Raw genomic sequence first — 12151 nt, forward strand, 5'->3', positions numbered from 1 at the left:
TGTGAGTTTCTTGTATATGGCCTTTATGATGTTGAGTTATGTTCCTTTTATACCTATTTTGTTGAGGGTTTTTATCAAGAATGGATGATGTACTTTGTCAAGTGCTTTTTCTGCATCTAGTGAGAAGATCATATGGCTTTTGTACTTTCTTCTATTAATGTGGTGTATCATGTTGATTGATTTGCAAATATGAACCACCCTTGCAACCCAGGAGTAAATCCCACTTGGTTGTGGTGAATGATTCTTTTAATGGACTGTTGGATTCGATTTGCTAATATTTTGTTGAGAATTTTTGCATCCATGTTCATCAGGGTTATTGACCTGTGGTTCTCTTTTTAGTGGTGCCTTTATCTGGTTTTTGTATCAGGGTAACGCTGGATGTATAGAAGGAAACTGGAAGTGTTCCTTCTTTTCCTATTTTCTGGAATAGTTTGAGAAGAACATGTATTAGCTCTTTTTTTTTTTTTAAGATTTTATTTATTTATTTGACAGAGAGAGACACAGCGAGAGAGGGAACACAAGCAGGGGGAGTGGGAGAGGGAGAAGCAGGCTTCCCGCCGGGCAGGGAGCCCGATGTGGGGCTCGATCCCGGGACCCCGGGATCATGACCCGAGCCGAAGGCAGATGCCCAACAACTGAGCCACCCAGGCGCCCCTGTATTAGCTCTTCTTTAAATGTTTGGTAGAATTCCCCTACAAAGCCATCTGGCCCTGGACTTTTGTTTGTTGGGAGATTTTTGATTACTGATTCAGTTTCTTTGCTGGTTATCAGTCTGTTCAAATTTTCTATTTCTTCCTCAGTTTTGGTAGGTTATATCTTCCTAGGAATTTATCCATTTCTTCCAGATTGCCCAACTTGTTGGCATATAATTTTTTATAATATTCTGTAATAATTGTATTTCTGTGATGTTGGTTGTAATTTCTTCTCTTTCATTTGTGAATTTATTTGGGTCCTTTGTCTTTTCTTTTTGATATGTCTGGCTAAGGTTTATCAATTTTATTAATTTTTTTCAAAGAACCAGCTCCTGGTTTCATTGATCTGTTCTACTGGGGTTTTTTGTTTGTTTCTAAATCATTTATTTCTGCCCTAATCTTTATTATTTCCTTTCTTCTGCTGGCTTTAGGGTTTGTTGTTCTTTTTCTCACTCCTTTAGGTGTAAGGTTAGGTTGTGTATTTGGAATTTTTCTTGCTTCTTGAGGTAGGTTTGTACTGCTCTATACTTCCCTCTTGTGACCATGACCACTTTTGCTGCATCCCAAAGGTTTTGGACTGTTGTGTTTTAATTTTCCTTTGTTTCCATGTATTTTTTTAATTTCTTCTTTAATTTTCTGGCTGACCCATTCATTCTATAGTAGGATGTTTTTTAACCTCCCAAGTTTTTTCTTGTGGTTGACTTCAAGTTTCATTGTGTTGGAAATATGCATTGGAAAATATGTTGGAAATATGGTTGGAAAATATGCATGGTATGATCTCAATCTCTTTGTACTTCTTGAGGCCTGATTTGTGACCTCGTACGTGATTCTAGATAATGTTCCATGTGCACTTGAAAAGAATGTGTATTCTGCTACTTTAGGATGGAATGTTCTGAATATATCTGTTAAGTCCATCTGGTCCAGTGTGTCATTCGAAGCCATTGTTTATTTGTTGATTTTCTGCTTAGATCATCTGTCCATTGATGTAAGTGGGGTGTTAAAGTCCCTTAATATTATTGTATTATTATCAATGACTTCCTTTTTGTTTGTTATTGTTTTATATATTTGGGTGCTCCCAAGTTGGGGGCATAAATATTTACAATTGTTAGATCTTCTTGTTGGATAGACCCCTTTATTATGATATAGTGCCCTTCTTCATCTCTTGTTACAGTCTTTGGTTTAAAATCTAGCTTGTCTGATATAAGTATTGCTACTCCAGCTTTCTTTTGATGTCCACTTGCATGGTAAATGTTTCTCCATCCCATCAGTTTCAATCTGCTGGTGTCTTTAGGTCTAAAATGAGTCTCTTGTAGGAAGCCTAGACATGTGTCAGTTTTTTATTTTTTTTAAAGATTTTATTTATTTGACAGACACAGAGAGAGCAGGAACACAAGCAGGGGGAGTGGAAGAGAGAGAAGCAGGCTTCCGTTGACCAAGGAGCCCGATGTGGGGCTCAATCTCAGGACCCTGGGATCATGACCTGACCCGAAGGCAGACACTTAACGACTGAGCCACCCAGGTGCCCTGACATGTGTCAGTTTTTAATCCATTCTAACACCCTTTTGATTGGAGCATTTAGTCCATTTATATTCAGAGTAATTACTGATAGATATGAATTTAGTGCCATTTTATTACTGTTTTGTCATTGTTTCTGGAGATTTTCTCTGTTTCTTTCTAGTCTGTTGCTTTTGGTCTTTCTTCCCCAGAGTCCCCTTTAATATTTCCTGTAGAGCCGGTTTAGTGGCCAGAAACTTAGTTTTTGTCTGGGAAATTTTTATCTCTCCTTCTATGCTGAATTATAGCTTTGCTGGATAGAGTATTCTTGGCTACAGATTTTTCCCACTCATAACGTTGACTATATCATGCCACTCTACTCTGGCCTGCCAAGTTTCTGTGGAAAGGTCTGCTGCTAACCTTATTTGTCTTCCCTCATAAGTTAGGGACTTCTTCTGTCTTGCTGCTTTTAGGATTTTTTTCTTTATCTCTAAATTTCTGCAAATGTAACTACAGTATGTTTTGGTGTTGGCCTGCTTTTGTTGATTTTGATAGGAGTTCTCTGTGCCTCCTGGTTTTGGATGTCTGTTTCCTTCCCCAGATTAGGGAAGTTCTCAGCTATAATTTCCTCAAATAAACCTTCTGCCCCCCTTTCTCTCTTCTTCTTCTGAGACTCCTGTGATACAAATGTTACTGGGTTTCATGGAGTCACTGAGTTCCCTAAGTCTACTTCCGTGATATTAGATTTTTCTTTCCCTCTTTTGCTCAGCTTATTTCCCATAATTCTATTTTCTATACCTGTTCATTCCTCTGCCTCTTCCATCTTTGTGGTCATCACCACAAACCATCCAATTGGTTTTGAATGTTATTGCTTTTTCATTTTGGCCTGATTGGTTTTATGCTTTTTTATCTCTGTGGTAAGGGTATCCCTGATGTCTTCTCTGCTTTTCTCAAGCCCAGCTAGTATTCTTAAGATTGTTGCTTTCAATTCTGGATCAGAAAAATAAAATAAATTCTGGTTCAGGCATATTACTTATATCTGTTTTGATTAGATCCCTGGCTGTGACCTCCTTTTGTTTTCTTTTGGGATGAATTCCTGTCTTAGCAATTTCTCTACATCTCTGTCTTCTGTGTGTTAGGAAAGCCTGTTATGTTTCTTGCTCCTGAGAGTAATGAATTTATGAAGAGGTCATATAATGTCCAGGGTGTGGTGCTTCAGGAAGTGTCTCCGGTGTATGCTGAGTGCACTCTGCTGCTGCGTCTTGGCTGCTGTATCCCTCGGGTCAGTCCTCTGCAGAGTTTGTCCTCGCCTGCAGCGAGGAGTATTTGGACCTTGGCCAGAGTGTGGCAAGTTTTAACTAGGTGTGCTCTGGTCTGCTTGTTAAGAGACCTGATGCTCTTTCCACTAGAGCTGAAGCTTTGCAGAACTCTGTGGTCAGGAGATGTGGTGCCTGTGGGGGTTTGCCCTGGTCTTCTGGGGGAGAGGCCTGCTATGCTGGTTTTCAGGCTCACTTCCCAGAGAGAAGCAGTACCAGCAGAATGCAGGGGGGTGGGGCTTGGTGTAAGCAGGTTAGGCAGCCAGTGTTGGTGCTGTGCTGTTCACTGAGGTTGGTTTATGCTGGGGGTGGGGGAGGGAAATGGCACCAGCCAGCTCTTTTGTCCCTGGAAAAGGGAGTTCATGCTTGCTGCTGTCTGGGAAGCTCTCCCTTAAGAGCAAATAATTTCCCCTTGTGCATCCTAGGTGTTTTTTCAGATCGCTGTTTTCACACTGTGTCTAGGTTACTTGCCTGCATGCAGCAGCACAGTGCACTTTGGGCTCTATCCCAGCCAGGCTGGCTGAGTTTTAAAACTCCAAACTTTAGGGACCTAGTGTGGCAGGGACCTAGTGTGGCGGGGACCTGTGCTGGTCTTTGTGGGGAGGGTCTCCCCTCCCTGGGATGAATGCAGGTTTGACCCAGAAGTGCGGTAGTACCAGTGAGCAGGAGCATGGGGTTTGGAGCAAAGTACACTAAAGAGCCAGTGTCCAGGTTAGCCACCCTCACCAGGTGTCTCTGTGCCCATGCTGAGGGGCGGGGGAGGGAAATGGCACCTGCCGGCACCTTCATCCCTAGAGAGGCAATGCCACCTCTCTCAGATGCACTCCAAGAAGAGCAAACAGTCTCTCCCAGTGTCTCTCCTTCAATCTGCAGATGGCACAGTCTGCCCCGGGATTACCTGCTCCCCCTTCTCCACAGGAGCAATGCAGCACCCTCAGGGCTCTATACCAGCCATGCCACTGACCTCTACAACTCCAGTCTTTGAGCCCTGGTTGCAAAAACTCAATGGCTTTGGGGGAAGTGTTCTCCTTGAGCTATTCCTGGTGTGCTGTGCTTTCTCTCTCTCTCGCCTCTCTCCATGACCAGGGCTCCGTCCCCTCTGTGGCACCCGAAATCCATGTCTCCCCCAAGCCATGTCTCCCCACTTCCTACCTTCCACGATGTGGTCTCTTCTCTCCCTCTAGTTATGCAGTTTGTTCTGTCAGTCCTCAGATCGATTTCTTGGGTATTCAGAGTGATTTGACTTTTCTAGCTCTGTTCGAGGAATGAGGCAAGACTAGGATCCTCCTACTACTCCATCTTAGCTCCTCCCCCCAAATCCCTGCATTTTAAATTTGTTTTTTCCAGTTATCCTGTTTTAAAGTTTTATTTATAGGGGGCACAGTTGATTAGGCATCTTACTCTTGGTTTCAGCTGAGGTCATGATCTCAGGGTTGTGAGATGGAGCCCTGAGGTGGGCTCTGTGCTCAGAGCAGTCTGCTTGAGATTTTCTCTCCTTCTCCCTCTCCCCATCATGCTCTCTCTCTAAAAGAAATCAATCTTAAAAAAAGTTTCATTTTATAAGCTTCAAGAGCTTTGAACCCCTTCTGCTTATATCCAAACATTTGGGTATGTATCACATTTTAATAATAAAATAATCCTACCACTGTCAATATCTTCAGGGAAAAAAATCCTATTAACTTTTTTTGTTGGCAGTTTTATTTCTAAAGCTAATCATTAACATTACTTGCCTTAATAAGATGTGATTGAATTTCCTAAGATTCATTTCCTATTTTGAGGAAAACCATCAAACATATTCATGTGCTTGTGCCTCTAATGAAGCAAATCTGAAAAGAATCAAATGTGAAAATATAGCTATAAATAGAAACATAATAGTTTCTGATCATTCGCCTCTGCCAGGAATATTGGTTCAGTTCAATTATTGGCTATAACTCACACATTCAAATGATCCTATTTTCATTTTTATTAATATCTTTTTTATTCCATGAAAATGTGGCTTTCCTTTTGACCCTACTGCTTATATAAATAGGTGAATTCCTACATTCACTCATAAGTTCTAGTTAGCTTTGCTTTATCCCAAGGCCTCAGCGATGTAACCCCTAATTAGTTATGGAGATTTAAAAATATGTCTGCAGGGTGCCTGGGTGGCTCAGTTGGTTAAGCGACTGCCTTCGGCTCAGGTCATGATCCTGGAGTCCCAGGATCGAGTCCCGCATCGGGCTCCTTGCTCAGCGAGGAGACTGCTTCTCCCTCTGACCCTCCCCCCACCATGTACTCTCTCTCTCTCATTCTCGCTCTCTCAAATAAATAAATAAATCTTTAAAAAAAAATATGTCTGCAAATTCTTAGACATTCCTCTTTTCAAAAGGAAGAGCCTAATTTCCTTCCTTTCAGTGGGTCTGTTCTAGGGACTCACTTTAATGAGTAGAATGTGATGGAAGTGACAGAGTGGACTTCTGAGTCCAGGTCATAAAAGGCAAGGTGGCTTCTGTGTGCCCTATGGGACCACTCCCTGGGGAAGCCAGCCGCCACATCACGAGGACACTCAAACAACACGAAGAGGTCTACTCGGTGAAGAAGCGGTCCCAAGCAGGCCTTCAGATGATGACTGCAGCTCTGACATCCTGACTACCACTTCCGAGCAAACTGCAGCCAGAACTACCTAGAACTGCCTACTCCTGAACTCTGGACCCGTGGAAATCGCGTGAGATCGTTATGGCTGTTTTAAGCTGCCGAGTTGAAGGGTACTTCATTTTGCAGCAATAGGTAACTAATACTCTAGCTTTCTCACAAATATATACCTCTACATATAAAAGGACAAGGGGAAAACGTGGGAAACTGGCATTCATAGCGTCAACAGGACAGTCTTGAATGCAAGTGGTACTGTGGCTAGATCTTACAGCCTCATTCTTGGTGAAATGCTTTCTTGGCAGTTGCTGTGGCTAGTATTTTAACTCTGGTGTTTTTAAGCAGCTTGGCTTGTTTGTGGTTGACCGTGCACTAGGTACAGATTATCCTGGATCAACAAGGGTGACTAATTAATTACATGAAGGTGTGGTTTTTGGCTTGGATACTTAGTCAAAGAAAAATAGATCTACTCTACTGTGCTATTTCCAAAAGCCCATGCTAGACTAAGAGAAGACAAACTCTAACAAAGAAACTTAAGGACATGTGTGTATGGTTTGGTTCAGGCAGGTATTTAGGAGACTGAAGAGCCAAAATAATGGTTTGAAGTTGTTACAAACACCCACGTATTCCAGTTTTAAAATCTAAGTAGTTACAGGTGTTTTAGGTATCGTGAAAGGGTTGAGTTGGTTTATACTATTCTAAAACCAAACTGGATCTTTTTTCCCCCTCTCCAAGTTGATTTTCTTCCAGAGACTCCAATTTCAAACTTACCTTTTTCTTTGTAAAACATTCATTGTTCTATTAGCCTCTCAATGTCTTCGTGAATAGGGTCCCATAAGGATTTAAGAGTTCCTTTCTCGGTCACACTCTGCTGCAGAGAAAACCTATGATAAGCTCCAAGATGGTGGTTGTTGCCAACTGGGCTCACATTATGGTGACTGGGGGCACCCGAAGCATCTTCTGGAGCTACCATCTTCTAAGAACTGTGTGCAATGATACTGAGCCTCACAGAGGGCAAAAATAACTTGTTTTTCCAAGAGTACACAGAGGTGAGTGTGTGCCCCAGAACATCTGAAAGATAAAGACTAAGTTTTATTTCAACTGAAATTAACTCACTGTATTGGGGGGGGCTGGAATCTACAGTGATCTTTCTCTTCATCTCAGAGGATTAGCAGGGTTGAATTTTAGAAGTTTGGCTTTTGTTTTCATTCCAGTTCATAATGTTCTGCTGGGCAGAGCTCGCCTGCCGGCCTGGCATTCCTACAGGGTTCACTGCATTCCGGGTTCCCCACTCGTAGGATGGGGCAGTAACGCCCAGCTCTCTGGTGGGAGACTGTTGAGCTTTAGAACACTGCCTTCCCTCTGGGTTAGAACACCTGAATACCACAGGCTGACTTGTTATTTTTAAATGTAGGGTAGGGGTGCCTGGGTGACTCAGTCAGTTAGGCGTCTGCCTTCGGCTCAGGTCATGATCCCAGGGTCCTGGGATTGAGTCCCACGTTGAGCTCCCTGTTCAGAGAGGAGTATGCTTCTCCCTCTGCCTGCTCTGTCTCTTGCTCCCCCTTGTGCTCTGTCAAATAAATAAATAAAAATCTTTTAAAACAATGTAGGAGGTAGGCTCAATATCATGGAAAGAAATTCATGTTAGTAAGAAGTTCAAGGGTGAACACAAACATTCTCCACATGACTGTATATTGGTAGCATCCTTTCTGTTTTGGGCTCCTTTTGTTCCAGAAAAGCAAGCAAGAACTCTTATTCAATTACATCTTCTTTCAGGACTTCTTAATGACATGACCAGAAAGCTTTACTTTGTAGAAATAAAGATCAATTGGGTCATTAGTTGTCTTTTTTTTTTCAAACCGTTCAAAAACCTCAATATTGTAATTTTCAAAAATAAGTATTGATTACAGCAGGATAAGTAGAATTATTGTCTTGTTCTTACTTAACTCTAAAGGTATTTTTATGAAGTCATTCTTCCTGTAAGTTGGTGCCCTAGAAACACAAGGCAAAATTCTTATTAAAATAAGTTATTTGGACATACATTTTATGTATAAATACATACATAAAAATGTATGTCCAAATAACTATAAACAAATGTTATGACACTAGTCATACTGGAAGTTAGCTGTTAAACACATGCCTGTATTTAACTGTCCTACATGCTAAAACCAGTTTGCTCTTCCCAAGTCATAACAACAAAGTTGATGACCAAATACCGTCAGTCCCATGATAGCAGAAGGAATGACAATTTGCTCATTTTGTCTTGAATTCTATTTGTACTCATCATTTTTTTAAATATTAAATAGCTGTTCTCCTCCCTCAATCCTATGCTATGGAATTCAAGCAACTTTGGACTTTCCCTGCTCTCTACTTTCTCCTGGAAGTCTACATAAGACACTTGTCTGTCCAGACTAGGCTAGGTCTAATTCTTGACCTCTTCAGGAAGGCTACCACAGGGACGCGTGGGTGGCTCAGTTGGTTAAGCATCTACCTTCAGCTCAGTCAGGTCATGATCCTGGGGTCCTGGGATCCAGCCCCGCATCGGGCTGCCTGCTCAGCGGGCAGTCCGCTTCTCCCTCTGCCTCTTCCCCCCAACTCGCACTCTCTTTCTCAAATAAATAAAACCTTTTTTTTAAAGATTTTATTTATTTGTCAGAGAGAGAGAGAGAAAGCACAAGCAGGCAGAGTAGCAGGCAGAGGCAGAGGGAGAAGCAGGCTCCCCGCCGAGCAGGGAGCCTGAATGCGGGACTCGATCCCAGGACGCCGGGATCATGACCTGAGCCAAAGGCAGATGCCCAACTGACTGAGCCACCCAGGCGTCCCTCAAATAAATAAAACCTTTAAAAAAACAAAAACAAAAAAAGAAGGCTACCGCGAACAACAGATTTTTCTGAAAACATTGTGAGCTACCATTTTAAGATAAACCTCTCACAGGAAGCTGTCGTTAGCCACTAGTTGTCAGGTGACTGAGCACTACTACTTGCTCTCTCGAAGACTTGTCTGAGTGCTGTGAACGGGACAGACACCCCTTGGCCTGTCTGCTGCGGATGTCATGTTGGTTGCTCAGTCTGGAACCTGTGAGACTGGCCCAGCCCTTCTGCACTCTGAAGGTGCCCCATCCTCCCTTCAGGGGCCTGCTCTTTCAGGACACATCACCAGACACGACATGGGGAGGAGACTGAGGCAAGCATGCCACCGTCCCGCTCACCCACCCCCTCCCTCGGTCTTCCAGCATCAAACACTTAATTATAGCAGCACCCATGGCACCCACTGCTGTGAGAATTAAGCAAGATGATAAATATCAAATGCTGGGAATAGCTCCTAGTACACAGTAAACCCTCAGTGAATGTTGGCTGTTACTATTTTTGTTCAGGCCACAGGGACATGCATATACATACGAATAAGGGAAGTTAGATCTGCAGCTAATGGCAGAGTTATTAAAGACAAACCACTGATGTTTTAAAATCTGAATTAGGCAGTCTGTATTCTAAAACACACACACACACACACACACACACACACACACACACACAGTCTGAACCAATTAAATACAATAAAGTTGAAAGGGATATAAATTACAGTTTTTCTTTTTTTTTTAAACAGACAATAGTAAAATACTACAGTCGGCTCACTATACACAAAATCATGAACAGCAGCTTTTCATTAGTCTCCAAAATCTTACTCATGTACTGGTGCTAAGAACTTAAAGAAAAAGGTACAGCAGGCTGTACGCCTTTTCTCTCTCCCACAGGCATTTACTGCTGTACATCCACACCCATCCCACAGGCTTCTACAGAGCAGGTGCATAAAGTACTCCTGTCACAATGCATGCACGTCATCCCTTCGACGTCTCCGTTAGCAGAACTCTGCAAGCGAAGACGTGGACAGCGGGGTCCTCTGTACTCAGTCGTTTGCCGCAAACATGGCAGAGTGGGCACCTGTGACCTGTAGAGCTCATCCCAACAACGGAAGTAAAGTAACAACAGCAAAACCACACAACGGAACCTACCAATCCAAAAAAAAAAAAAAAAAAACACAAAAAGACAAAAATCAACATCCCCCTCCCTCCCCAAACCCAACTCCAGGCGTGTCCTCGTGTTTTCCTACAGTAATACTGCTCTCCGCATCCCACCTGCCTGGCCAGGCCAAACCAAGGGACGAGGAAGGCTGGAGTCAGAGCCCCAGGCAGTGTCAACAGTTCCGGTACCATGTCTCGTCAGCAGGTGCCGGGCCAGGTGGAAGACCATGGAGGATAGCTGTGGGGTTTTTCAGTGTGCTTATGCAACAGGACAGAGAACAGCTAGCTACAGGGGGCCTGGTAGCCAAGAGGAATATGGCACCAAACTTGCAGTCAGACATATATGTACACATGAAACAGGAATGGACAGCAAACACGTGCAGTCTTACGTAAGTTCTTTGGTTGTAAAGAACGGCCTTCTGGAACCTTTTCTGCAAAGAGGGATTTGCGACCTCGTTCTTAGGCAATCAAATCTTTTTCATCTGCTCGTCTATCAGATGATTACCTAAGTTGCTGTGTATCCAAGTCCAGTACCTTATGATTTTCTACAAACCACTTTTATCTGCATTTTCATGTGCAGTCTTGTCTGTCTCGGAACAGACATACTATAGATATACATTTCATATACATCATATATATTATTTATAAAAAAAAAGCATTGACTCCAGATTTTACAGTAAGAACTGATTAAAATTAGTTGTATAAGAATAAAGTTTGTTTGAATCTGTGGAGGTTTCTACACAGTGGGTGTGTGTAGTAGTTAAGTGCAAAACAAAAATACTGCCGCTTAATTCAGTCCAGGATTTTCGGTTCTCTGGCTTTCTGGGAAAAGCAGAGGCTGCCGATTCACCCGCCTGACAAAGTGCCACTGCTCCCAGCTCGGGAGGAGAAAGTAGGTGGCCCATGAAGCACACGGCTTCTCCACGCTGGTCTGAGGTCCCCGGCTGGGCCGCCGCACGGTTTAAAGATGCGGCTGGTGCTTCCACAAGGCAACCGGAGCAAAGATGCCATGGCCTGCGGGGCAGCATGGGCTGCCTTTCACCGAGTGGTCGTGCTGCCCTAGAATGCAGAGGCTGGTGAGTTCAAGCTCCGGATCTCCCCACCCCCAACTCCATACACACACACACACACACACACGCCCCCTCCCCCAAGTCCCCCCCCACACAGGGGCTCCCTCCCCCAACTCCACACACACACACACACACACACACACACACACACACACACACACACAGGGGCCCCCTCCCCAACTCCACACACACACACACACACACACACACACACACACACACACGGGCCCCCTCCCCCAACTCCACATACACACGCCCCCCTCCAACTCCACACACACACACACGCTCCCCCCAACTCTACACACATACACACACAGGTCCCCTCTTCCCCAACTCCAGCACACACACACAGGCCCCCCCCACCCCCAACGCCACACAGACACACATATACACACACACATACACACAGGGCCCCCCTCCCCCAACACACACACAGGGACCACTCTCAGCCAGACATCACCCACCCCACACAAGGGGCTCTTCCTGAAGGGACCCATGGAATCTGATTTCTTATGGAATCCATTCTAGGGCTTACACTATATGAGGGAGAAACCTAGCCCCAAGGTGAGGCTTCTAGGAAAAGTAATGACAGCAAGACCCAAAGCTAAGGTAAAAAATTGTTACTGCAACTTACTAAAACCTAAGACTATTATAACAAAAATACTAAAGCAATTAAAAAAAAATAACCTGATAACCACAAATATTTTTGTTAAATTCCACTTCTAAAGCAGGATCTTTGGCAGGAACATACTATTCTGGAGCCTTTGAAAACAAAAATCAGGTACTATTCCTGTTGGTTGGTTCTAAATAATCCAAGCCATGGAACGAGAGGAGGGACTGTTGCCTCTTCCTCTCCTGCAGCCCCTGCTTTTCCCAGTGCAGCCTTTAGACAGCCAATCACTGCAGCAGAGGCTGAAAACCCAAGCCCCCCGC

General features: G+C 43.7%; 1 protein-coding gene across 6 annotated transcripts in view; it reads right to left on the minus strand.

Annotated features, from left to right (window-relative positions):
• Positions 1 to 8797: 8797 nt before the first annotated feature.
• KIF13A (kinesin family member 13A) overlaps positions 8798 to 12151 on the minus strand; it is a 205226-nt gene continuing 201872 nt past the window's right edge. For 4 of the 6 annotated variants that reach the window (XM_073877616.1, XM_073877617.1, XM_073877615.1 and 1 more), the window contains one exon: positions 8798 to 11207. In XM_073877616.1, coding sequence (XP_073733717.1) covers positions 11187 to 11207 — 21 coding nt within the window. In that variant the 3' untranslated portion in view covers positions 8798 to 11186. The remainder of the gene's footprint in view (positions 11208 to 12151) is intronic. The other 2 variants (XM_073877621.1, XM_073877620.1) reach the window with 1 other exon arrangement.

Source organism: Callorhinus ursinus, unplaced genomic scaffold, assembly GCF_003265705.2.
Source record: "Callorhinus ursinus isolate GAN/ISIS: 27379988/994484 unplaced genomic scaffold, GSC_fseal_2.0 scaffold26, whole genome shotgun sequence".
Lineage (NCBI taxonomy): Eukaryota > Metazoa > Chordata > Mammalia > Carnivora > Otariidae > Callorhinus > Callorhinus ursinus.